The 26,313-nt window shown below is 44.0% G+C and overlaps 1 protein-coding gene across 1 annotated transcript; it reads right to left on the bottom strand.

Moving 5' to 3' along the window:
- On the bottom strand, positions 1-24,467 carry LOC136512548 (probable calcium-transporting ATPase 6, plasma membrane-type). Its single transcript, XM_066506521.1, has 7 exons — positions 24,079-24,467; positions 6,819-6,873; positions 4,794-6,730; positions 4,549-4,707; positions 1,591-1,762; positions 1,168-1,466; positions 1-805 (listed from the first exon to the last, which is right to left on the bottom strand). Exons 1-7 carry the CDS (start codon positions 24,271-24,273, stop codon positions 500-502), a joined length of 3,123 nt encoding a protein of 1,040 aa, XP_066362618.1. The 5' UTR covers positions 24,274-24,467; the 3' UTR covers positions 1-499.
- Between the last annotated feature and the right edge of the window lie 1,846 nt (positions 24,468-26,313).

The following is a 26,313-nucleotide window of genomic DNA, read 5'->3' as shown; positions in this document are numbered from 1 at the left end:
GGCAAATATAACCTCTTATTCAAATTTTATTCCAACATCAAAGAAAAATAGCTACAGTCCGATTTACATTTGTTGAACAGGAAAATTACGTGCAAACGCACGGTCGTGAAAAAAAAAACGTTTGAACAGGAAAAAAATGAAGGGGAATTGTGTGTAGAATTATGGAATCCTTGAAGTAGCGTTACTGTCTCAACAGTCACAGGTATGAGGACTGTATGTGCATGCATGTAAAGTTGTAAACTCTGCAGACCACGGCTGCAGAAACTCGCACCAATCCTTGAAATGGAAGCTTTTAAAATGCACTGAAGAATCAAAATACGTCACTGTTTCTAGTATGCAGCAGTCTGCAGTCTGTAGTTTGTCTTGGAGCTCACTGCCTTACTTGATCCTCTTCCTCTGTCAACCCTGTACTCCACAAAATCACATCGACAGAAATCCTGACAAGACACTCCATTCCACTATAAATATTGGTTGGTCACCATGGAATAAAAGGGTGAAACTAAACTGTTTCTGGGGCTTCAGGAAGCAACTCGTAGCCATGGGGCATAATATTTGTTTTTCTAGATTCGACGGGAATGCACTTGAGGATAACAGAGATGACCATACTGACCGAGCCAAGAATAACACTGAGCAACCACAGCTCCCAACTCAAGGGTACAGTGTTTGCAAAGGTTCCAAGAAACTCCACTATAATTACTTGGAATATGACGGTTGCTGTCAATATACTGATGAAGATCCAATTTTTTAGTATCCCTCTGAACACGTTGATCTTTTCCATTTCCCTGCTATTTATCTCGTTGAAAACCTGAAAGAATGACAAAATGAAATGCAGCTACGTCATTAGAACAGATGCAATAGTTCTTGTATTTTCACTCGAATCTACACCACATTATTGATGTGCATTCATAGATGGTTCAAAATTCCTTTGAATTGCTGTTTATCTTTTAAACTTATATGGATCATTTTTCTGATGAAAAGAAAAAAAACAGTATCTAGTTCACTATCATGCTAAATCCCAATGCATATCACATTGAGCCCGCTAGTTCTCTCAATTAGTGGCAGAGCTAATCAAGCGTTGATTTTGCTACTTACTACTAAGTAAATCAATGTCAAAGCTACACATATTGAAGCATTAGGTATAAGAAAGGTGTATTGCGCTACCCATACCTGGCAAAACACAAAAGAGTTGAAAATGAGGGTATTGATGGTTCTATCTGCATTTGGGCCTTCGATGTTCAGGATCCTCTTACCAACAAACATGAGAGTGCCAAGTACAAGGAGCTGATATAAAGCCTGCCCAAGAATATTTCTCCACATGACCAGAGTGATCAAACTATGCCCCCGTTTCACAGGTGGTCTCCTCATCATTTCATCATTAGGTGGCTCTGTCGCTAAGGCCAAGGCTCCTAATGTATCCATGATCATGTTCACCCATAGCAACTGGACGGCAGTAAGTGGTGCAGTACCTACATGTTAGTTCAAAGTGGGCAATGTATGAACCCATTAAAAAAACGTGCAGCAAAAAAAGTAAGTAACATAATAAGCAGGTAGGGCAGGGACTTCAAAGCAATCATGATTAGATTTGCACACCTATGATACACGCTGAGATGAAATTCACTATCAGAGCCACTATATTAACTGTAAGCTGGAACTGCACAAACTTCTGAATGTTCAAGTAAACCGCACGACCCCATCTAGCAACATTTACAATGGTACTGAAATTATCATCCATTATTATAACATCGGCATTTTCTTTCGCAACCTGCATCCAGCCAAACACTTGCATCACAAGTCTACACTAACAATATGTATCATAAAGAAAATCCTAGTGGAATAGAATAACAAATACAATCCAGGCTAAGGTGGTCTTTCAGGAAAAAAAAGTCATTCAAAAACAATCCCAGCAAAGGGAAGTAACAGATGCAAAGAAGTTTCTGTAGCACCTATACTAGGAAAGTGAGCATTGACAAAATGAAACACAATAATACATTACTGGGATTTATTTAGGGAATATATGCCTGTAAAAAAGTAATGCAGGCAGTAAACATGATACTCTCTCTGATTCTAAATATAATTCGTTTAGGAGATTGACACAGACTCCAATGTGAGACTTTGACTTGCAACTTTTGTAAAGCTATATGCTATGAAAGTATTTTCCGTGATTGAATCCTGAAATGACGTACAGTACATTTGGAATCAGAGGGAGTACGCAGAAGTCTAATTACATTTTCCTTCAGCCGGAGGCATTAAAATAGAGCATATGAGAATTTATTGGCTTGGTAGCTGACTTCCGCTTTCTAGTGTAAGCTCGTGAGAACAAATAAGCTAGGGTTGCTAGAATAAAGTGGTGGAAATTAGAAGGGGAGGCATCAAAGGTCTTTAAGGAAAAGGTCATTGAAGAGAGCCCTTGGAAGGACGAAGGCGATGCAAACAACATGTGGGAGAAGATAGCAACATGCGTTCGGAAGGTTGCTTCAGAGGTGCTTGGAGTGACCAAAGGGAGCGGATGCAACTCGAAAGACACTTGGTGGTGGAATGAAGATGTGCAAAAGGCTATTAAGAAAAAGGAGTGCTATAAGCGCTTGTATCATGACAGGTGTGCAGACAACATAGAGAAGTACAAGGTGGCAAAGAAGATTGCAAAACGAGCGGTGAGTGAGGCAAAGGGGCGGACCTATGAGGACCTTTACCAACGTTTGAGTACGAAGGAAGGAGAGAATGACATTTATAGGATGGCTAGGGCTCGCGATAGGAAGACAAGGGACTTCAACCAAGTCAAGTGCATAAAGGATGAGAGGGAGCAGCTCTTGGTGAAGGAGGATGAGATCAGACATAGATGGCAAGAGTATTTTGATAAAATGTTCAATGGTGAGAACGAGAACACCACCGTTCGGCTGGACGACTCGTTTGATGACACGAACAGGCGCTTTGTGCGGAGGATTCAAGAATCGGAGGTCAGAGAAGCCTTGAAAAGGATGAAGGGCGGCAAAGCGATAGCCCCTGATGGTATCCCAATCAAGGTGTGGAGATGTCTCGGGGATACAGCTATAGTATGGCTAACCAAGATGTTCAACAATATCTTTCGATTGAACAAGATGCTTGAGAAGTGGAGAAGAAACATATTAGTACCAATCTACAAGAACAAGGGAGATATCCAAAGTTGTACTAATTATGAGGGAATTAAGTTGATGAGCCACACTGTGAAGTTATGGGAGAGAGTCATCGAGCAGCGCCTGCGAGGAACGACGCCGATATCAACAAACCAATTTGGTTTCATGCCCGGAAGATTAACCACAGAAACAATCTTCTTAATAAGACAAGTTATGGAGCGGTTTAGAGAGCAAAGGAAGGACCTCCACATGATTTTCATTGACTTGGAGAAGTCTTAGAGAGCAAAGGAAGGAGCTCCACATGATTTTCATTGACTTGGAGAAGTCTTATGACAAAATACCAAAAAATGTTATGTGGTGAGCTTTGGACAAACATAAAGTCCCATCAAAGTACGTGACCCGCATCAAAGACATGTACAACAATGTTGTGACTAGTGTTCGAACAAACGATAGTAACACATATTACTTTCCGATTAAAATTGGACTTCATCAAGGGTCAGCCTTAAACTCGTATCTATTTGCCTTGGTAATGGATGAAGTTACCAGAAACATACGAGGGGATATCCATTGGTGTATGTTGTTCGCTGATGATGTAGTGTTAGCGAACGAAAGGCAGGCGGGAGTAAATAGGAAACTAGAGTTATGGCGGCGGACCCTTGAGTCTAAAGATTTTAGATTGAGAAGAACTAAAACCGAATACATGAGATGCGACTTTGGCGGAGCTGCACAGGAGGAGGGAGATGTGAGTTTGGAAGGTCAAGTAGTGCATAAAAAGGATATCTTTCGGTATCTAGGATCGATGCTACAGAGGGATGTAGATATTGATGCGGACGTTAGCCATAGAATCAAAGCAGGGTGGATCAAGTGGCGACAATCTTCTAGCATTATCTGTGACAAGAGGGTACCACAAAAGTTAAAAGGCAAGTTTTATAGAACGGCGATTAGACCGGCTATGTTGTATGGAACAGAATATTGGCCTACAAAGATTCGACATGTTCAATAGCTGAGTGTTGCAGAAATGCGTATGTTGCGATGGATTTGTGGGCACACAAGAATGGATCGAGTTCGGAACGATGATATACGTGATCGCCTAGGGTAGCACCAATTGAAGAAAAGCTTGTCCAACATCGGTTGAGGTGGTTTGACCATGTCCAAATGAGACCTCCAGAGACACCAATGTATTGTGGAGTCCTAAGCCAAGCTAATAATATGAGAAGAGGTAGAGAAAGACCGAAATTGACATGGGGGAGGTAATAAAAAGAGATTTAAAAACTTGGAATATACCTAGAGATCTATGTTTGAATAGGAGTGCTTGAAAAGCAGCTATTGAAGTGCCTGAACCATGACTTGAGACTCTTGGTGGGTTTCAACTCTAGCCTACCCTAACTTGCTTGGGACTCAGAGCAACAAAATGTGGCATAGGAACTCGAAGACATACCTCAGTTCCGGCAATGCCCATGGCCAGACCTATGTCTGACTCACGCAATGCTGGACCATCATTTGTTCCATCACCAGTAACTGCCACGACCTCTTGATACATGCTTTTTAGGCTTGTCACCAATTTATATTTGTCCATCGGCAAGGACCGGGCCATTACCTAAACTCATGAAATAGGTTTGGGCAATGCTTGAAAACTGGATTACCAAAGCAATTAGTAAAACATCAAATGAAATTGAACTAAACCTGAATTTTAGGCAGGATCTCCTTCAATTCATCTGTGCTCTTATCGTGAAGCTCTCTTCCTTCGATTGCTATTCCATCCTCGGTTAATATTCCACATTCCTTGGCAATCGCTTTAGCAGTATTGATGTTGTCTCCAGTCACCATTCTTACTTTAATTCCAGCAGCCATGCAGGTCATTACTGCATCCCTTACACCAGAACGGACTGGATCCTTTATGCCAAAAAGTGCTATTAGTGTGTAACCATCCTCTGGTATTGTTTGATCATCAAGAATTTCATTCAGATCCTTAAACGCGATACAAAGCGTTCTTAATGCCTCAGAAGCAAATGAGTTTATTATATTTAAGACATTTTGCTTTTGCATTTCTGACAGTGGTGCTAGATTTCCTTCACTATTGAGGAAAGTATCACACTGCCCTAAAATAAGTTCTGACGCACCTTTACAGAAGGACCGGAGGCCTCCATTAGGTAACTGTATTAGCACAGACATCATTTTCTTAACTGAGTTAAAAGGCTCTACTTTGACTCTTGCCAACTTATTGTACTCACCGTATAGATCTCCTTGCAAGCTCAAGCCGAACTCCAATAATGCTGCTTCAGTTGGTGTGCCTAAGATAGTTTTTTTGCCGTCATCTCCCTTCACGATCTCAGAACCCGTGTTCACAAATATTCCTTGAATAAGTGTGTCCTGAGCACTTTCTGCAGTAGCAGCCTTCAGCTCATTCATATTTGTATCACCATTGACAGACTTGGATACATCACCGATCCAAACCTTGTCAACGATCATGTGGTTGGTTGTCAAAGTTCCAGTCTTATCAGTGCAAATACAACTTGCTGAACCCATGGTTTCACATGCAGCGAGATGCCTCACTAGTGCTTTATCATTCATCAACTTTTGCATGGCAAACGCAAGGCTAAGAGTCACAGCCAGTGGTAGACCCTCAGGGACTGCGACAACAATGATTGTCACTGCAATAGCAAAGTAGTTCACTATTGTCCGTGCATCATTTGCTGACCAATTTAACAAGCCAACATGCATTCCCTTGTCAACCAGGAACCTCACTAGAAGTACTAAAAATGTGAGGATAGCAAACACCAATCCGATCTGTCCAATGATTGTGGCCACACCATTAAGCTTAACTTGTAAAGGGGTTTCATCCACTCCATCATCATTCAGAGTATCCATGATTTTGCCCCATTCAGTACGCATACCAACAACAGTTACAAGCATCTTGGCAGTCCCATCTACCACTTTACTTCCAGCATGAATAAAAGGCTTTTCTTCAGAAACATGAACTGGTTCACTCTCACCTGATAAGCTAGATTCATCTATGACTAAGCAGTAGCCAGAGATGAACAGGCCATCTGCAGGAACCACATCACCTATTGAAAGATGCAAAATGTCACCCACAACCAAATCATGAGTCAGTACCCTTTTAGTTTTCCTATCTCTAGTGACAAGGGCATATATCTTCTTTTTCTCACAGTCCAGCTCCATGAACTTCCGTGACTGTTTGTAATCATTGGACGCTGTAACCAGCACCACCAATAAAATGCTGGTTATTATGCCAAGGCCGTCATAGATGCCCTTCGGCCACCCCTCAGTGGCAAGGCCAACTACTAGAGAAACAATGGCACAAACGATTAGAATAATCAACGTCAGGTCATGCAATGCATCCCAGACAAACATCCAGAAGCTTCTAGGAGGCTTCTCAGTATGCTTATTACTGCCATACAGTTTCTGCCTGGTTGCTATTTCAGTTTCCTTGATGCCATCTTCCAATGATGCTTTGATTTTCCTAGATATTCCACTAATTCCCCCATGTGTCTTGAAGACTGTAGAATCTTCACGAATTCCAGTAATTGCTGCCAGTTCATCTGGGCTGATACAAAATCCCTCTTCGATAAGCTCAGGAGATAGGTGGTATCGTCTTATACCTGTTTAATTTTGTTATCAAGTTTAAATGCAACAGGGTGATAATAATAATAGACGGAAGCCAGATAGAATTAGTTGATGAATCCACACCTTCGATAAAATGCAGCGCTGCCTTGTGCACATTAATTACAACCTGAACTTTTCCCTGGTAGCAAAAGCAAAACATCCCTTAGACACAGAAACATAAATGTGTTCTTTTACCAAACAGAGAATAACTGAATTCAGTTTTTTTGCAATTCAATTTGAGTAATTAATATCTCCTATAACTATCCATTATTATACGCTTGTATGTTACATATGCACCAACCTCATAACTACCATTGTTATGAACCTAATCTTAATTAGTACTCTCTCCGTTCCAAATTGTTTTCTGGCTTTTCTAGATACATAGGTCTTGCTGTGTATCTAGAAATAATGTATATACAAATCTGCATTAGCGCCTTCTACCCCTACTGTTTTGTGAACCGCATTCTTCATGGAGGCCTTTCTTGTTGGCGCCTTAGACATTGACACATGGTTGGGGCCCTCTCCACATCATGTCCAGTGTTAGCAACACCAATGTGTGCCTTCGTCCCTGATGCGTTCCTAGGCCTAGCAAACCCAACATACACCTCGTCCATGGTGGCATCGACCTTGACCTTCTCCCTCAATGACTACATTGACGCATTGTAGTCTGTCTACAATGACTTCTTCTACGCACCACCATCACAGTGGCGCCCATTAGTGCACTTTGTGGTTTCTTGTGCAACTACCTCACATTCGACAACCTCAACATCTCTGTTGACCACAGCTACCCTATGCAAGGGATCCTCAGCCATGGCTATTTTCCCTCATGCTCAGCAACTTCGACCTCAGCACAAAACTACCATCTTGCTTGAGCAACCTTGTCGGCTTCCACTCCAACCACGGAATCTGCGACACGTTGCCCGTTATTGCTGATTGAGATGGTACTTCGTTGGCTTACAACCTTCGACTTGTGTGACTCTCCTAGAGTAACGCGGGAGTGGGGAGAGATGTTAGAGTATATCAGGATATATCTAGGAATCTCCAAATATGGTAGACTAGATTGATTATAATTCCAGGATACATGTCTTATCTCTAGAATAGGCTCCATGCCCTCCAAGCAATTTACTCTATACAAAAAATCTATGACGCTCAAGCAGTACATCGACCATATTAAATCAATTCTAGTCTTTGACATCCATGTGGTCGACTTGTCCCTATAGCCCGTTTAACCATACCCCTTCTGTGGTCTGACCACACGCACCTTGTGCATGCACAGTCACTCACGAATGAAGCGCCATATGGTCATCCATCATTGCCACACCTTGATGGTGTTGTTAAGTATGTAAGGCCCATATATTCTAGGCCTATATGACTTATGAGGAATTCTTTATATATTGATGTTGTTCCTAAGGGACAGATCATACACTAAAGCAAAAAGATTAGTAACATGGTATTACAGCCATGTGTTAGGGTCAGAGTTGGAGCTAATCGATCAAATTTGAGGGAGCGTAAAACAACAAATTTTGATTTTCGAATATGAAGAACTAAGTAATATATATACTCGCTAGCCAGTGCCCGAGTAGTATAATTAAAAACAAGTTGTCTACTCACGTGTCATCATCACCTGATGCAATACAGCTTGGGGTTTTTTAATGATAAAGATCGAAGCAATGCAATGATGTGATGAAACATAATGTGCTCATGTCAGTTAACTATTGTTTTCCTTTGGAATTAGCCGTGTGTCAACCGGGCTGGTCACATACTCACATGCGGTACCTTTCTATCAGAACATGACGAAAAGAAAGATCCTGAGATCCAATCCAAAGGAATTTGGAAGCTAGGTTCTAATTCTAGTGGCAGAACAGGATCCTGCACCGGTCCATATTATTTGTATTATTTCTGGTGGCGTCATTAAAAGACTTTCAGAATGTGTCCGTTAGCCTCTCCCTCTCGACCCCCGACCCTCCATGGCGGTGCGACGGCGGCGCCCAGATCCGCCGCCGCCGCAGCCTCCCTGCAGCTCTCCACCACCCATGCACCTCCGCCATCCTCCCCACTTCCCAGCCTGGGCCCACTTCGCCGGGCGGAAACCCACCACCACACGGTCCCGTGGAACCTGCGCGGCCCCGTCTGCGTTCACTTCTGGTTGGCTCACTCGAGCTGAAGATCGACGATTCCACGGCAACCACGACCCCTGCCACAACCCAACGGAGGGTGCACTTCTCCTTTACTCAACCCCCAACCACCGGCGTCATAAATTCCACCCAGCTCCCTGCACCTAGCAAATCCTGCCTCAGATCTTCGGCAACTCACAACAGTCAGCGTGCTCCATCCTGCAATAATGGCGGCGCATCTTCCTGAGATGGCAACGACAAGACGGCGGAGACTGGCACCGCACGTGACCGGGCGCCCATGCCTAGCCACTCCTCCCAGGCGTGCTCAGAGGACGATGAAGGGGGATGAACAGAAGTACTACGGAGGAAGCGACACAACGGTGACGCTCAGGCGAATTCAAGTCGCCCAGCGACCCGCTCATCTCCGCCCCGCTCCACACTCACTGAAGCACTGAGAGGTAAATGCTTCCGTTGTCTGGCTGGCGGGCACCGAGCTGATGTTTGCAGGGAGCCAATGCGATGTCTGAGGTGCAGGAGGTTTGGCCATAAATCCAGAGACTACAAATCTTTCCCTGCCCGTTATGCCACTGCATTCAGCCCTTCTGCCTCCTCTGCTCCACCACCACCGGATCCCAGCTCCTTCCCATCCCTCCCGCGCCACGCCATGCTTGAACTACTTTTTAGCCGGGTCAGCTTATTCTCTCCCACAAAACACTATTGAATCAGCCATTCAGCCGGGTCAGCTTATTTCAACGTATTCTCTCTCACATAACACTATTGAATCAGCCGCAACCAGCCGGCTTATGTACCAGCCGAACAGGGCGCAATGCCTTGGTGAAAGGTCCTTGTATGGTTTTGGTAATTGAGTGACAACCTAGGTGGACTAATTGTGTTTATGTGAGATACACAGATGATTAGTCCACAGGTACATGTGTATGAGCAACATATGTCATGAAGGTGAAAATGGCTTGGAGATGTTGCAAAGCTCACACATGTGATGATGAAGGAGCTCATTGCACATGAGACATGACATTGAGTCATGTGATCAAGATGGAGAAGATCAAGACAAGACTTGGCTTGATGGACCGGTTGCAAGCGCGAAGGGCAAGTCAGAGGCTTTGGAGCGATGGACCGCGTGACGGTGAAGCTTGAGCAAGACTTGACGCCGATGGACAAAGGCAACGGTGAAAAGCAAGTGTAGTCAAGATCGATGAACCAATACGGTCACGTGATGATATGAAGTGGATCATACCATTTGATGATTGATTGGTGCATGTGTTGCATCAAACATTGATGAGATGGAATGGAATGCGTAAGGCAAAGGTATAACCTAGGGCATTTCATTTCACCGATCATAGGTGTGTAGAGAAGTTGATGACCATGTTTAGAATAGATGACCGTACTATTAAGAGGGGCAAACTTGTGGGGGCTATAAATAGAAGGGGGTCTCGGCCTTGGGCTGGATGCTGAGCACACTAGAGCCTTGGTGGCTTATGTGGTGGTGCTTGGGAGCCCTCTCACTCTAGCTTGATAGTGTTCATCCGATTGAGTGAGTGAGCGATTCTAGTGCGATTGCATCATGAGGTTGCATCGAGTGGCACTAGGTGGTCGTCTTGTATGCCGGTGGTGCTTGTTACTCTTGGAGGTTGTCACCTCCTAGATGGCTTGGTGGTGGTCTCCGTAGAAGTCTACAAGAAGCTTGTGCGATGCTCCAGAGAAGAGCTTTGTGAGGGGCATTATGCTCGTCTCGCGGGAGCCGCGAAGAGCAACTCTAGTTGAGCGTGTCATTGAGCTACCCTCACTTTTGGGGTAGGTTCTTGCGGTGCCCGACGTGCGGGCTTGGCGGGTGATGCTAATTAGCCGCCGAACCACCAAGTGAGCGGTCGACACAACGGGACTAGCGTGTTGGCAAGCACGTGAACCTCGGGAGAAAAATCACCGTGTCAACTTTGTTCTTCCCGTTGGTTTGCAATCCCCTTACACAAGCTTGTAGTTACTTTCACATACATTATGCTTGTATATTTGCTCTTGTAATTAGTTAGCTTGTGTAGCTCACTAGATACCTTCCTGCTTGTGTAGCATAAGTAGCTCCCTTGCGTGGCTAATTTGGTTTGTGTAACTTTGTTAGTCATATTGCTTAGTTTGAGTAGCTAAGTATTTACGCTCTCTAATTTAGCATTAGTTGCCTTGTTATTGAGCATTGCTAGTGAACTTAGTTGGCTTTGTGCTTTTGCTTACTAGCATGTGTAGGAGCTCCTCGTTGCTTAAAGTACTAGTAGCATAGGTTTGTGTGACATTGTTTCTAAAATTAATTAAGTGAGCTCTAGCTAGCCCGGCATCTTAGTTACTTAATTAGGATCTTTGTAAGGTGCTAGAGAACATAGACAGAGAGGTGTAGTCTTAGCTAGACCGATTGTTTTAATTTCATATTTGTTTCGGTTAGCCAGCGCGATTAGAATTTAGAAACGACTATTCACCCCCCCTCTAGTCGTCATCTCGACCTTACAAGTGGTATCGGAGCTAGGTCTCTCATTTGTGGTCTTCATCGACCCGAGAGGATGGCGACTTATGGGCTAGATGTTTATTGTCCATACACTTTTGATGGCACACACTTTGAACGGTGGAAAAATTGGATGACATGCAATTTTAAGTTCATTTCCCCCCAAATGTGGTGGATCGTAGATGTGGGCTTTTCTCATACGTTGGATGAAAAGAATGCAACTAAAGCGCAAAAGAAATGCCTACATCTCGATTGCCAAGTTACTAACATTTTCTATCAATCCATGAAAGATAACATATTTGGGGAGATCATGTACATGAAAACCGCCCATGATATTTGGTTGTACCTCAACTTAATATATGGGAGTGTCTTCAATGATGATGATGATGAGCCCATGGAGGAGGTGCATGAGGATTTGAGCATGACCACAATTCGGTGATTGTGGAAGATTGCTCTACCTCATGGTCAAGTGATGATGATGATCATACTACCACAAGATTACTTGACAAGATTGATGATGATGCCTCAAGTGATGCACATGATGATACTACTCCTTGCACACTTGATGGTGATGATGATGGCTCATGCTTGGATGATGATTGTGATGCTACTACAAGCCCATCCACTACACCACATTGCTTCATGTCACAAGGTGACACTAAGGTATCAAATGCTAATGTGGTTGATCATGTTGATTCATATGATGAGCTTGTTAGTAGACTTGCTAGCATGACCATGTCTTTAGAAAATGAGGAAGCTAAAACCATAAAATTAGAAAATGAAAACTCATTTCTAAAGAACACATGTGAACAACAAAAGCATCTACTTTATGTTACTACTTGTTTACATGAGAAGCTAAAATTGGCTCATGAGGAACTAAGTGTTGCTCATGATAACTTGGTACAAGACCATGCTTTTCTCACTAAGGAACTTTCCAATGGAAAAACTAAAACTAGTGAGAGCTCATCACACGGGTCAATTGATCAATCACATATTGTTGCTAACCCTTGTGATGTAGGCAAGAAGCATGTATCCACCTCTTGTGATGATTTATTAGAAATGCCATGTTCTTCACAAATAGATGCTTGTTCTACTTCTGTCTTGTGAGACTAACCTTTTGAAGGAGAACAATGAGCTCAATGAACAAGTAAAGAAATTGAGCAACAAGTTAGAGAGGTGCTACAACTCTCAAGTCACCTTTGAGCATATGTTGAAGACTCAAAGAAACTTTGGTGACAAGAGTGACGTCGGCTTCAAGACTAGCAAAGTCAATCATCAAGAAAGCCACAATGACATGAGTGGCATTGGCTTCAACAAGAGCAAGATCAAGGGCAAAAGATGGGGCAAGAGAAGATATGAAAGAGAAATGAAAGAGCAAGAATAAAAGAAGCTCTCTCATTTCATGTGCTTCAAGTGCCATGAAGTGGGACATCTTGTAAACGGTTGCCCAAATGAAGAAAAGCTCAAGTTAAAGAAAGAAGAAGAGAGGCTAAGGCATGACAAGTGCTTCAAGTGCCGCACATGGGGTCATCTCACCTCTATGTGCCCAACCAAGCAATTGGTGAAGCAATAAGTAAAGCCTCAACCAAAGACACAAGTTGAGCAAGAAAAGACACCCCAAGAGAAAATCAAGATCAACCATGATGGTAGTAATTTGATGATAAAAAGAAAGAAAACTAGAAGGGGTGGAAAAGCAAGAGAAAGAGCAATGCGTCCAAGGATGAATCAAGATGCAAAGCAAATGAGTAAGAACAAAGAAGAAAAAATGGAGAAGATTGCTCACATGAGATGTTATAGTTGTGACACATTGGACCACCTAGCTTCGGGTTGTCCAAACAAGCTTGAGAAGAAGGCTCAAGTAAACAAGGAGAAGTAAGACAATGAGAAGCACAACATAAGCAAGGAAGAAAAGGCTCAAGCAAAGAGAAAGTGTTACTCATGCTGAAAAAGGGGACACATGGCACACTTATGTCCCCTAGGTAACACTCCTAAGCCCATTTCAATTGATGATCATGATGTGCTTAGAAAGGATGGCAATGGTACCTCATTGGTTGCAATTGCAAAACATCCTGCTACTCATACTAAGGCTATGCCTAAGTACGTTGCTCCTAACTTGAGAGGACCCAAACTTGTTTGGGTACCATTAAAAAGTGGATGATTGATTGTAGGTATCATCGGTATTGGAGACTTGATTCAATTGATTTTATATAGATCATCATATGTTGAGTCAAGATATGAAGCATAGTGCATATTCAAACCCAATGCCATGATAATTGAGTAAAGTCCAAGTGCTATCAACAAACAAGTGCTATAATTCAAGTTGTTGGTGATTCATTTGATATATTTGATGGCTTGCAAATAATTAAGTTGAAGCTTGCTAGTTGGATGATCATGAGCTAACCAAGGTATATCTATTGTTGATCATTTCATTTAGGTGCATATGAGTTGATTGAATTGGATAAATATGCAATGTTGCTTGCTATAAGATGATTGAATGGATAATTGCTTGGTAATCAAGTTTGGATTGATTTGTGTTGGATAAATTCATGAGATAACTATTAGTGAGTGGATTGAATGGATTTATATCTTGTGAAAGTATTCAAACAAGTTAGTTTTAAGTTTGATACATATTTGATGAAGTATAGCTCAAGTGATTGAAATCTGTGCTATATTGAAAATCTGAGCTAGCTGTGATCTTAGCCATGTTTGAGTGATCAAAACTTATTGGATTGATATAAAAATTGGTATACATGCTCTAGACTTATGGTATAATATGCTGTACAAATTTCATAAAAATTGGATAAAAGATGCTTTGGTTTTGGAGTGAATCTTGTCAGCTATAGTGCAGCAGTTTTCAGCATGTAGCAGTGGTGGAAGATCTAATTCCTGGCAGTTCATATGAAGTCAAATAAAGCTCAATTTTTTATATCTGCTAGACAACTTAGTAAAGCACATCTCCACCAAATTTTGTAGTATTTGAATTTGTATTTTGGGAGATATGCAGTTTTCTTTGAAGAGTACAAAATCTGCTAGAAAAATGACAAATATTGGATTGATCTAGAGTCACTTTAATTGAAAGGTCCTCAAGTTGGAATCATGTTTATAGGTAATTGAGGTACCTAAGTTTGGTTTTGAGATGATCTAGAAGCATGACAAGAAATGAGTATAAGACCATTTGATTGTGAAAGTGTACTTTGCACACATTTGGTACTCAAATTGGAAGATCAAGATCAAACTCAAGATGAAGATAAAGTTTAAGTTCTAGTGACTATTGAAAATCATTTGATAGAAAGAAAATGACTTAAACAAGTAGAAAGAAAAGGACTTAAAGAAGGAATCAAGGTTACTCATCAAATCAAGTTCATCACTTGGGTCAATCAACAAATTTATCTCAAGTGAGTGTCAAGAATAGTTCTTGGAGAGAGATCACTTCTCCCTAGTGTAGGGGCTTACCGCCTATGTGTAGGTAAACCAAGTGTGGTATTTGGAAGGCTAACATGGAAGTGATGATCCGAGGAATATTTGAGATGCTTAGTTGAACCAATTAAAAGGGTTGATAAAAAAAGCAAGCAACACCTAAAAAGAGAGCTAATCATGATATTTCAAGTGGTATTCTCACGTTGATGCTCTTATGCCAGCATTGATCAAAAGATGAAGCAAGCCAACCATAACAAGAAAGTGCACTTGATCATAAGTGGTATTTATTCTATATGGGTGAAGAATGGAATTCAAAATAGTATCTATTGGTCTTCACCAAGCATATAATTAGACTTCACAATGCTATTGGAGTAATAAATAGGAATCTATATGACTATCCTCTACTCCAATATAGCAAATGTATCATTATAATGTGCATGATCATTTCATCCCTTACTAGTATGCGATTAAAGCATATAGTACATGCTTCGTAGAATCATGCATAACAAATAAAATGTTTAAATTCATAGCCTACCACTATTCTTGAATGATTAGTTAATCTAGCGGTTAGTATATGAATTTGTTCATGAGCTAGTGAACCTAAGTACTTGATTTAATTTGGATTACTAAAAAGTGACAAGTACAACATTAGCAAGATAACCCTTATAAGAGGTATGAAGAAGCTTGCCATTTGTTCAAACCAGACTTGGAAGCTTAGGCAAATCAATTTAGTTCAAGTCAACCATATAAGCTCATGATAGTGATAAGAGTACAAGCACAAGACAACAATGCAAATAGATATCTAGTTTGTTTCTTTCAAGTGGTATCTAGACTCAAGTATTTCATCAAGAATTCACAAGTGATGTCTAGATCAACTCACAAGTGATATCCTATAAGTGGTACTCATGAAGATAGCAAATGTTCAAGAAATGGTCAAAATTGACAAATTCAACAAGTGGTTCCATACTAAAAAATTCTTTCAAGCGGTATCACATCTACACGTGGTATCAATCATGCAAGATGATAGTTCCACAAGTGATCCTCAACTTTAAGTGATCATCAAATGAAGAATGCATCCCTCACCTACAAGAGCTCAAGTATATCAATTGGATGACCCATGCTATAACATAGGGGGAGGTGTCCACAAATTGATATCAAGATAAAAAATCATATGTGTGGTATCTCAAGAAGCCCTACAAATGGTACCTACAAGTTACAAGAGGTATCATGGCAATTCAAGTGGTATCTACAAGTGGTGTCATTCCAACAATCAAGTGATGTCCATAAAAATGCAAGATTCAAGCTTCAACCATCTACCTCAAATGCAAACCTTTGCATCAATAAGAAGCACACCTTTTATGCAAATTAATGACAAAGGGGGAGAGATTGTATAAAGATATGAAAGCTTTGGGAGAGATTGAGACAAAGAAGTAGTGGTTGAACATGAACATGGACAAAGAGGGAGCAACATTGAAGAAAAGAGATGGATCAAAATTCTTGGACAAGAGAAGCACACAAGTAGGGGGGCAAGCTCATGAATTTTGATTGGTTGCATTTGATATGTGTATAGTCATGTGCTTGCTTACATTACATAAGCTTTTAAATTCAATATGCATGCTTGTGTGCTATATGCTAGTTGTAGAATTTGATTGATAAAATGAAAACTATCATGCATAGGATGATAGCTAGACATTTGGTATACTTTTCAAGTAATGCTAGTACATTGTTTTTAAAGTTGATCTCATGAGGTATCTAGTGCTTTTATTTCCAAGTGATATCTAGCTACTAATGGTGCTAAGGATGGTGTTAAAAGTGCAACTCCAATTGATATCACACTTCAAAGGTTTACTCTATACACCTTAGCATCATTTGGTAGTAATTACTCTCCCACAATTCCAATTTATGCATATGTGTGAGCTTCAAACCAAACACTCTAGCACATATGTAGGGGGAGCTAATACTACCATTTCAGGTTTATGGTACTTGTCCAAAATCATTTACACATGGTAAAATTGTTTGGGCAAGCAACATGAATCCAAAAAGCTTAATTTTCATATCTCTGTAGAGTTGTCATCAATTACCAAAAAGGGGAAGATTAAAAGGTCCTTGTGTGATTTTGGTAATTGAGTGACAACCTACGTGGACTAATTGTGTTTATGTGAGATACACAGGTGATTAGTCCACAGGTACATGTTTATGAGCAACATATGCCATGAAGGTGAAAATGGCTTAGAGCTGTTGCAAAGCTCACACATGTGATGATGAAGGAGCTCATTACACATGAGACATGACATTGAGTCATGTGATCAAGGTGGAGAAGATCAAGACAAAACTTGGCTTGATGGACCGGTTGCAAGCATGAAGGGCAACTCGGAGGCTTTAGAGCGATGGACCGTGTGGCGGTGAAGCTTGAGCAAGACTTGGCGCTGATGGACAAAGGCAATGGTGAAAAGCAAGTGTAGTCAAGATCGATGAACCAATATGGTCACGTGATGATATGAAGTGGATCATACCATTTGGTGATTGGTTGGTGCATGTGTTGCATCAAACATTGAGGAGATGGAATAGAATGCACAAGGCAAAGGTATAACCTAGGGCATTTCATTTCACCAGTCATAGGTGTGTAGAGAAGTTGATGACTAGGTTTAGGATAGATGGCCATACTATCAAGAGGGGCAAACTTGTTTGCATATCGATCATCTAGTGCCACTCGAGTGATCTAACTTTGCATCATCGCTAGGATCGAGTGACTAATCCTTTGGAAAATGTTTGTGAAAAGCTAACACACATACACATGGTGGTGTACACTTGGTGGTGTTGGCACATTTGCAAAGGAGAAGAAGTTGGAGTTGATGTGGATCAACTCGGTGAAGAAACGGAGGCGAAAGGTGATACACATTGTGTTTAGCACTTGGGAGCAAGGGTTCAAAACTTCACCGGCGGAGTGTCAGTCCGACGGTGCCACCGGTGCTCTATATAGAAAAGACAGGGTTTCATAGAGTGCATCGGACGCTGGTCATGCAGTGACCGGACATTGGGGTCCTACGTCCAGTCAGTGGCACATAGTGAAGGCCGCCCTCGGTCTCTTGACCGGACGCAGGCGACCGCACGCTGGTTGAACACTATTTAGCATCCGGTCCTACTGATGTAGCGGCGCACAGAGAAGACTATGAGTGACCAGATGCTGGGTGAGTTCGGTCGTGCGTGACCAGACACGTCCGGTCGTGAGTGAAACCTTACTAGAAGTGACCGAACGTTGGGGTCCTGCGTCCGGTCATTCACTATGCTGTGTCCGGTCGCAACTTAATCGTTGAGATCGGGCACTTAGTATTTGAAGCCGGGGGTGATGTGGTAGCCATCCGTTGACAGGACGCTGGCAGGGTGCATCTGGTCGATCTAACCAGAGTGTCCAGTCACCCTGAACTATGCCTAGTGAATGGGTACAACGGCTCTATTTTTGTGGAGGCTATAAATAGAAGGGGGTCTCGGCCTTGGGCTAGATGCTGAGCACACTAGAGCCTTGGTGGCTTATGTGGTTGTGCTTGGGAGCCCTCTAACTCACTCTAGCTTGATAGTGTTCATCCGATTGAGTGAGTGAGCAATTCTAGTGCGATTGCATCGTGAGGTTGCATCGAGTGGCACTAGGTGGTCGTCTTGCAAGCCGGTGGTGCTTGTTACTCTTGGAGGTTGCCACCTCCTAAACGGCTTGGTGGTGGTCTCCGTCGAAGCCCGCAAGAAGCTTGTGCGGTGCTCCGGAGAAGAGCTTTGTGAGGGGCATTATGCTCGCCCCACGGGAGCCATGAAGAGCAACTCTAGTTGAGCGTGTCATTGAGCTACCCTCACTTTCGGGGTAGGTTCTTATGGTGCCCGACGTGCGGGCTTGGCGGGTGATGCTAATTAGCCACCGAACCACCAAGTGAGTGGTTGACACAATGGGGACTAGCGTGTTGGCAAGCACGTGAACCTCGGGAGAAAAATCACCGTGTCAACTTTGTTCTTCCCGTTGGTTTGCAATCCCCTTACACAAGCTTGTAGTTACTTTCACATACATTGTGCTTGTGCAGTTGCTCTTGTAATTAGTTAGCTTGTGTAGCTCACTAGTTACCTTTGTGCTTGTGTAGCATAAGAAGTAGCTCCCTTGCGTGGCTAATTTGGTTTGTGTAACCTTGTTAGTCATATTGCTTAGTTTGAGTAGCTAAGTATTTGCGCTCTCTAATTTGGCATTGGTTGCCTTGTTATTGAGCATTGCTAGTGAGCTTAGTTGGCTTTGTGCTTTTGCTTACTAGCATGTGTAGGAGCTCCCTGTTGCTTAAAGTACTAGCGGCATAGGTTTATGTGACCTTGCTTCTAAAATTGATTAGGTGAGCTCTAGCTAGCCCGACACCTTAGTTACTTAATTAGGATCTTTGTAAGGTGCTAGAGAATATAGATAGAGGGGTGTAGTCTTAGCTAGACCGATTGTTTTAATTCTGCATTTGTTTCTGTTAGCCGTCACGATTAGAATTTAGAAACAACTATTCACCCCCCCCCTCTAGTCGCCATCTTGACCTTACACTTGGCCGCTATGACTTTGGAGATGGAGGAGGAGGCTACGCGACTCTCCACCTGCGCTGTTGTCCTTTGCCTGTGCAAAGGCCATGGTGACCCAGAGCAAGAGGACACCGACTTCGTGGAGAGGCGCTCCACGGAATGGGAAGACACTAGGGCTCTGGGCCTAGACTTACAACCCCTCCAACATCCCAAAGGTAACTTGGCTAACAATCACAGGCAGCACAGTTTGCATCCATCATGGCATAGCTCCACCGCGTGGGCGGCGTGGATTCACCTTCCATGTCATTGTCCACCTGGACCTGTTCGAGATGCCTCCAGACAACCATGGCTGAATTAAGATCAGAGACTTCGTCTGGGACTATGGGGTCATCGACGGCGAGCGCGCGCAACGAGACCACCACGACCCACCACCAGCATACAACAGTCATGGGCGATGCAGCGACAAGGACGACGACGACGAACATCACGGCCGTCGCGAACGAAGGAGCGACCATTGTGGGTCATGCTTGCTCCGTAGCCTCTCTCATGCCCCAGAGCGGGCAAGGGAAAGGGAATGGTCTGAATTAAGACACGCCCACCACGACAACTCATCCACGACTAATGGACGCCGCAGGTATGCCCAGAGCACACCATCAACTGATGCAGCCCACGACTTCATCGATGCCAGGCACGGGCACCACGGGTTGGGGTCTTCATCACGCCATGCACGTTCAGCTCCTGAATTGGAATGTTTGAGGGCTGAATGACGGCACGAGGCAAGACACGGTCAATGAGCTGGTGAGATCCACATGCGCCACGATGGTTTGTTTGCAGGAAACAAAATTGTAGTTTGTCGACTAGAATACCATTGCCCGTACAGTTGGTCCACAATTCTCCAACTCTTTCATGGTGCTACCGGCTGCACAAACACGAGGTGGAGTTCTGCTTGCAGTGAACGAAGATTTCTTTGACCTTTCCTATGTGGTGCTAACCACGAATGTCATAACTGCGACAATCACCATGAGGGCAGACATTGTCAAGTGGCAAATCACGGTGGTCTACGGTCCACAAGGCGACGCTGCCAAGCTTCAGTTCCTCCAAGAACTGAGAAGCATCCCACCTCCAGAGCACAACAGATGGCTCATCCTCGGGGACTTCAACCTTATCTATCAAGCGGAGGACAAAAACATTTCAAACCTTAACCGGAGACTGATGGGTTCCTTCAAGGCGGCAATTGATCACTTGCGCCTCAAAGAGATAAAACTAAATGGTCGACGCTTCACTTGGAGCAATGAGCAGGACAACCTGACCCTAACCAGGATTGATACACTTCTATGCACCCCGAAATGGGAGCTCATCTTTCCAGCCTACTTCCTTCACTCGCTACCATCCCACATGTCAGACCATACTCCTTTGCTCCTCCAGGGGGAATTGGACCATCATAAAGACTCATCTTTTCACTATGAAATTTTTTGGACCAAGGTTGACGGATTCCATGAATTGGTGAATGAGGTATGGAACAGATAGGTCCACTCCACACTCCCTCTAAAGCGCCTGTAGATAAAAATGGCACGCATTGCAAAGGCCATTAAGCGCTGGCGAAAGGAGAAAGTAGGGGGCACCAAACTACAACTAGCCCTAGTCAAGGAGGTATTGTTGCAGCTAGAGTTGGGACAAGAAGATAGGGTGCTTACACTCCAAGAGCTCGATCTCTGCCGGCGTCTCAAAGCCCGTAGTGTGGGGCTTGCAGCCATTGAAAAATTGAGGATCAGGCAAAGGTCGAGGCTCACATACATCCGTTGCGGTGATGCCAATACAAAGTTCTTCCATATTAGAGCCAATACGTGCCAAAGGAAAAAATACATCCATTGCCTTCAGACTGACACAGGAATTGCTATGACCCACGAGGCAAAAGAAAAGGTGATGGCAGATTACTTCCGAGATCACATTGGCTCCACAACCCCAAGGAATGCAACCCTCAATTGGCAGACCTTAGGGTACACTGCGCACGACCTGTCATAGCTTGAAACACCATTCACATAGGAAGAGGTAGAGATCATTATAAAGTCCATGCCACCAGATAAAGCACCGGGTCCAGATGGTTTCATGGGCGCTTTCTTTAAAGCGTGCTGGGAGATAATAAAGGAAGATGTTATGGCCGCCTTGCACTGCCTCTTCAACTTGAACTCCCAAGGTTTTGAGTTGCTGAACTCGGCAAACATTGTGCTGCTACCGAAAAAAATCAGAAGCCTTAAGGGTAACTGACATTAGACCGATCAGTCTCATACACAGCATTGCGAAAATCTTCTCTAAATTGCTGACCAACAGACTTGCCCCGCACATGAACTCTCTAGTCTCAAACCGCCAGAGCGCGTTCATTAAAAAACGAAGCATCCATGACAACTTCCTCTATGTCCAAGGCGCGGTGCGGAAGATGCATAAATTTAAGATGTCGTCCTTGTTTATGAAGCTTGAACTTCACAAAGCCTTCGATACTGTCAACTGGGGCTATCTTCTGGAGGTCCTTCAGGCCCTGTGGTTCGGGCCACGTTGGCGCGAATGGGTCTCCACCCTCTTCCGCATGACCTCCTCGTGTGCAATCCTCAATGGGCAAAAGGGACCCAGCTTCAGTCATGCCAGAGGCATCCGTCAGGGGGACCCCCTCTCCCCCCATGCTCTTTATCTTGGCCATGGATCCTCTTCAACGCCTGCTCGACATGGCGACTCAGCAGGGGATACTAACCCCCATGCCTCTGGTGGCAACTAAATGGAGAACATCTATGTATGCGGATGATGCAACAATCTTCATTAACCCCATAAAAGACGACGTTGTGGCCACTAAAATAATATTAGAAGCGTTTGGGAATTTTTTGGGCTTGCATATCAACCTGTAGAAAATCTCCATCCACCCGATAAGATGTGAAGAAATTGATCTGGACAACGTATTGTCCCCGTTCATAGGTACCCGAGGCAATTTCCCTTGCAAATATTTGGGCCTGTAGCTTCACTTCAGATCGCTCCAAAAAATCCATGCACAGCCGCTCATCGAACGCATCGGACAACGGCTTCCTGGATGGAAGGGGTGTTGGTTAAACAGAGCAGGACGCCTCACTCTCGTCTCATCAATCCTCTCGGCCATGCCAACTTATCACCTAACTGTTTTCCCGCTGGTGGCGTGGGCCAAAAAGAAAATCGACAAAATCAGGCGATCGTTCCTATGGATAGGGGAAGAGAACGTAAATGGAGGACATTGTATGGTAAATTGGCCAACGGTCACCCACCCGAAAGACCTTGGTGGCCTAGGAGTTCCCAATCTCGAAAGGTTTGGTCACGCTCTCTGACTTCACTGGCTATGGCAGGATTGGACGGAAGGCTCCAAACCTTGGGCAGGAATGGAGCTTCCCTGTAATGATGTCGACCGTCTCCTTTTCAACTCCTCAACCACAATCTCTTTAGGTGATGGCGCAAAGGCTCGCTTCTGGCACAACAATTGGCTTGATGGGGAGGTACCCAAGTACCTGGCCCAAATCTTTTCATGCTGGTCCACGGGAAAAATAAAACTGTGCAGCAGGAGCTCCGCAACAACAATTGGATACGATCTCTGAGGGGACATATCACCACAGCCACGCACATTGAGGAGTTTGTCTCCCTTTGGATCAGGATCTAGGATGTGCATCTGGTCCAAGGCGTCAAAGATTCCATCACCTGGAAATGGATACCATATGGTAATTACTCAACTCGCTCAGCTTATCGGATCTAATTCAGAGGTTCCTCCAAATTCCCGAGGGATCGCATTTGGAAGGCACATGCTGAAAACAAGTGCAAAGTCTTCACCTGGATTCTAATCCACGGGAAACTCCTAACCGCAGACAACTTGCAAAAGAGAGGCTGGCCACATCAGGAACACTGTGTTCTATGCAACGGGCCCTTAGAGACTGGACTCCATCTTTGTCTTTGCTGTCCCTATACCAAGGCGGTTTGGAGGCAAATTCTTGCATGGGAACACTGCGATACTGCTCTAAGACAGCAGCAGGGGGATCCTTTTCAGGCTGTTACCGTAGTGCCCCTAACAGAGTGGAAACGCTTCAACGGCATGGTCATATACACCTTTTGGAACCTCTGGAAAGAGAGAAACAAGCGCATATTCAACAACAACTCTGAATCAGTGATGCAAGTAGCAGCAAGGATCAAAGACGACATTGAGCAAAGAATCAGAGCATTCGGCTAGAGGGGGTTTAGTGTTTGGAGAGAGCCTATCCTTTTCATGCTCCGCCCTGGTTTTGCTTGTACATAATCAACTATTTTTCTCCTCTTAATTGAAAGGCAGAGCTCCTGCCAATTTTTTCAAGAAAAAAGAAAGATCCTGAATTCTACGTTTTGGCCGTGTGCTAGGGGCGCCACCGGGATCTAAAGTTCCTGTTCCACGACCTTGAGAGAATTCAGACGAGAGAAGAATACAGACAATCAGACATCATCCCCAGATTTGACATGGTGGCTTATGGGAACCATGCTTGGCTTGAGATTGGGACCTGAGAGGCTGAGACAAGTCAATGTCATGGCTGTCCATATAGGAGGCACAAAGCGATGGCTAGCCAGAGGCGGGCGTGCTCATCCACATACCAAGGCTCATTGGCTCAAGGCTGATCCAGCGGAAGTTTCCTAGCAATTTCCCAATCCCGTAATGCGCATCCACTGTTTTGAACGGCGCGATTCAACGACAGCGACGCGACGCGGAGAAGGGTTCTAGCTCTACGGCCTGTAGCAGAGGGATGTATGTACGTACCAGGATCTTGCGGCGCTGGGCGTCGTCGAGGGCGTGGAGGCCGGAGAACATGCGGAAGCGGCGGCGGCGGTTGCGGACGACGAGGCCGACGGCACGGCGCCAGCGGAGGCGGGCCTCGCTGGGCGGGTTCTTGGCGGGGATGTCGAAGTGCTCGTTGAGGTAGCTGTCGATGCTCCAGCTCCTGCTCGACTCCATGCCGCGCTGCTGCGCCTCTCGCGCTTCGCGCCTTCGTCTCCTCGTCCTCTGCGTCTGCGTGTGCTCACTGCTCACTGCTCACCAACGTTACATTGAAGGCCGGAAGCGGAAGGGATATATACGTCGACGGAAAATTATTGAAAAGCCCCCACTTGCGTGACAATAAAGTCTAAAGCCCCTCCCCCTCCCCCCGAGTTCTAACCTATGATCTAGTGGTAAACGTCGCCGCTGACATGTCCTCGGCTGGGCAGCAAGGAGGGGTTCGCGTTCGTTGTCGATTGGAATTTGGGTGAAAGCCCTGCCCGGCCTCTGCTCCTAGCCGCCCATGGTGTCGCAGCTTGCGTCATCTACCTCCTTAAGGTGTCGTTGAAAATTCCATTAGGCCGTTCGCTATCCTGGTCCCCTCTCCGGCAGATACTTTGTTGCCGAGTTGGTGTGGGCTTCTCACCTTGCGGATGCTTTGTCGTCGAGGTTGCTCTGATCCTCTTGGGCGGATGCTACGCTGCCGTGTTGTTGGTTCTTCGTCTTCTTTGGTGGATGCTTTGCCACCGTGACCTAGTCCACTCTGCAGTCTTCTCGAGGTTATGGCTAGTAGGGTTTTGGGGTTGCGGGTTCTTCCCCTTCGCTGCCTTTTCTCTCTTTTTATGTAGTCGGTAATCTCTGAATTACCTAAGTTGGTTATAACTTGTTAAACTCTGCTTTCTCTTAATGAAAAACGTGTTATAAGGACACGATCCAGAAAAAAAGATCTAGTGGTAAACGTCAAACGTTTGAAATTTCTGTCACTATTTGAAAAAAATGCGATTCAAGTAAATTTACATGTGACTGCACAAGGTATGCCTTCCCGGCTAAAAGAAAAACAAAAGAGGAGCATGAAAGCGAGTTCTTTTTTCCTTAGCAACACCATTGTCCATATTAAATTTACGGAATTGGCAACAAGAGACCATGCTGAAAGCAGCGAAATTGCAAGACGCTTTCCGTTAATGAATATATACAGATCATATGCATGACCGCCTTCATCAACTGAGCTGGTCTTCTCTTGAACTTAAGCTGTTTAACATGTCTAATGGCGCTGATAAAAGTCATATAACGGTAAACCCACTCATCTTCGTCTTTCCTTGTAGATCTGATTGATGAGATAGATCATAGATCTAGCTAGGTCACCCCACCCGGTAGCACGCACCAGGCTGCTATCCGCGGCTAGTCAACCGAGATTAGTCTTTGATTTAATTTATACTCAACAATCAAAATGGGAGGAGGGTCCCAGCACGTTGTTGCACAATCGGACTATTTTGCCCCAGGCCAATAATGGCTTCAAGTTAGACTTCTTGGCTTCTGATCTTGCTAGTAGTTCGTATTTGCTACATACACGGATCACAATCAGCCTGGTGCCTGTTGGTCCAGTTTTGCGAGCCGAGGCACCAACATGGTGATAGTCCAAATCGGCCTGCTGTTTTTTGCGGAGCGTCACAAATTTTTTTCAATTTAAATGTGATTTGATCCGAATTTGATTCTTTCGGTCCAATCATGGTTTTCTAGTTCCATACATATTCAACTCTTGGATCCATTTTGGCTATTAACATATATATGCCCCCTATTTTAAAGCAAAGCATATGCAAGTTTAAAAACACATGTTTGTCATAACAACGATGTCAAGTTCATCGGTAATTTTTTTGTCTAAGGGCGATGTATACATCAGCCAAATTGTTCTATGGATGATATGTGTATATCGACGGTCTTTCAAACAGCTCTAGGCATCTATCTTGATTTTCTTACGACGAGTATGCTGAAGCTTGTGTCGTTGCGTCAAGGTGTCAAGCGCAAATGGCACCACCTTGATTGGAAATACATAGAATCCAACATAGTGCCCTTGACTTTATCTTTATTTGCGGAAGCACCTTTCTCCACTTCTTGCATAGTGGGTTGAGCCAGATTTTTAATGACAATTGGCTCTTAAACTTCTTCGATTGGCACTTTCATAGGAACAATAATAAGAGATGCAAGAGAAGCAACAACATCCTGTTTCGTGAGGGGGTGTGC

This window comes from Miscanthus floridulus, chromosome 16 (assembly GCF_019320115.1).
Source record: "Miscanthus floridulus cultivar M001 chromosome 16, ASM1932011v1, whole genome shotgun sequence".
Lineage (NCBI taxonomy): Eukaryota > Viridiplantae > Streptophyta > Magnoliopsida > Poales > Poaceae > Miscanthus > Miscanthus floridulus.
Note: the sequence above shows the minus strand (reverse complement) of the source record. Positions and strands in the feature narration are given on the sequence as shown.

Bases quoted from the DNA above. Each gene is read 5' to 3' on its own strand.
- LOC136512548 (XM_066506521.1), bottom strand. From the start codon at position 24,273: ATGGAGTCGAGCAGGAGCTGGAGCATCGACAGCTACCTCAACGAGCAC. The intron at 6,874-24,078 runs GTACGTACATAC...TTTTGCTACCAG, and splicing joins CCCAGCGCCGCAAGATCCTG to GGAAAAGTTCAGGTTGTAAT. The intron at 806-1,167 runs GTATGGGTAGCG...TCATTCTTTCAG, and splicing joins ACTCTTTTGTGTTTTGCCAG to GTTTTCAACGAGATAAATAG.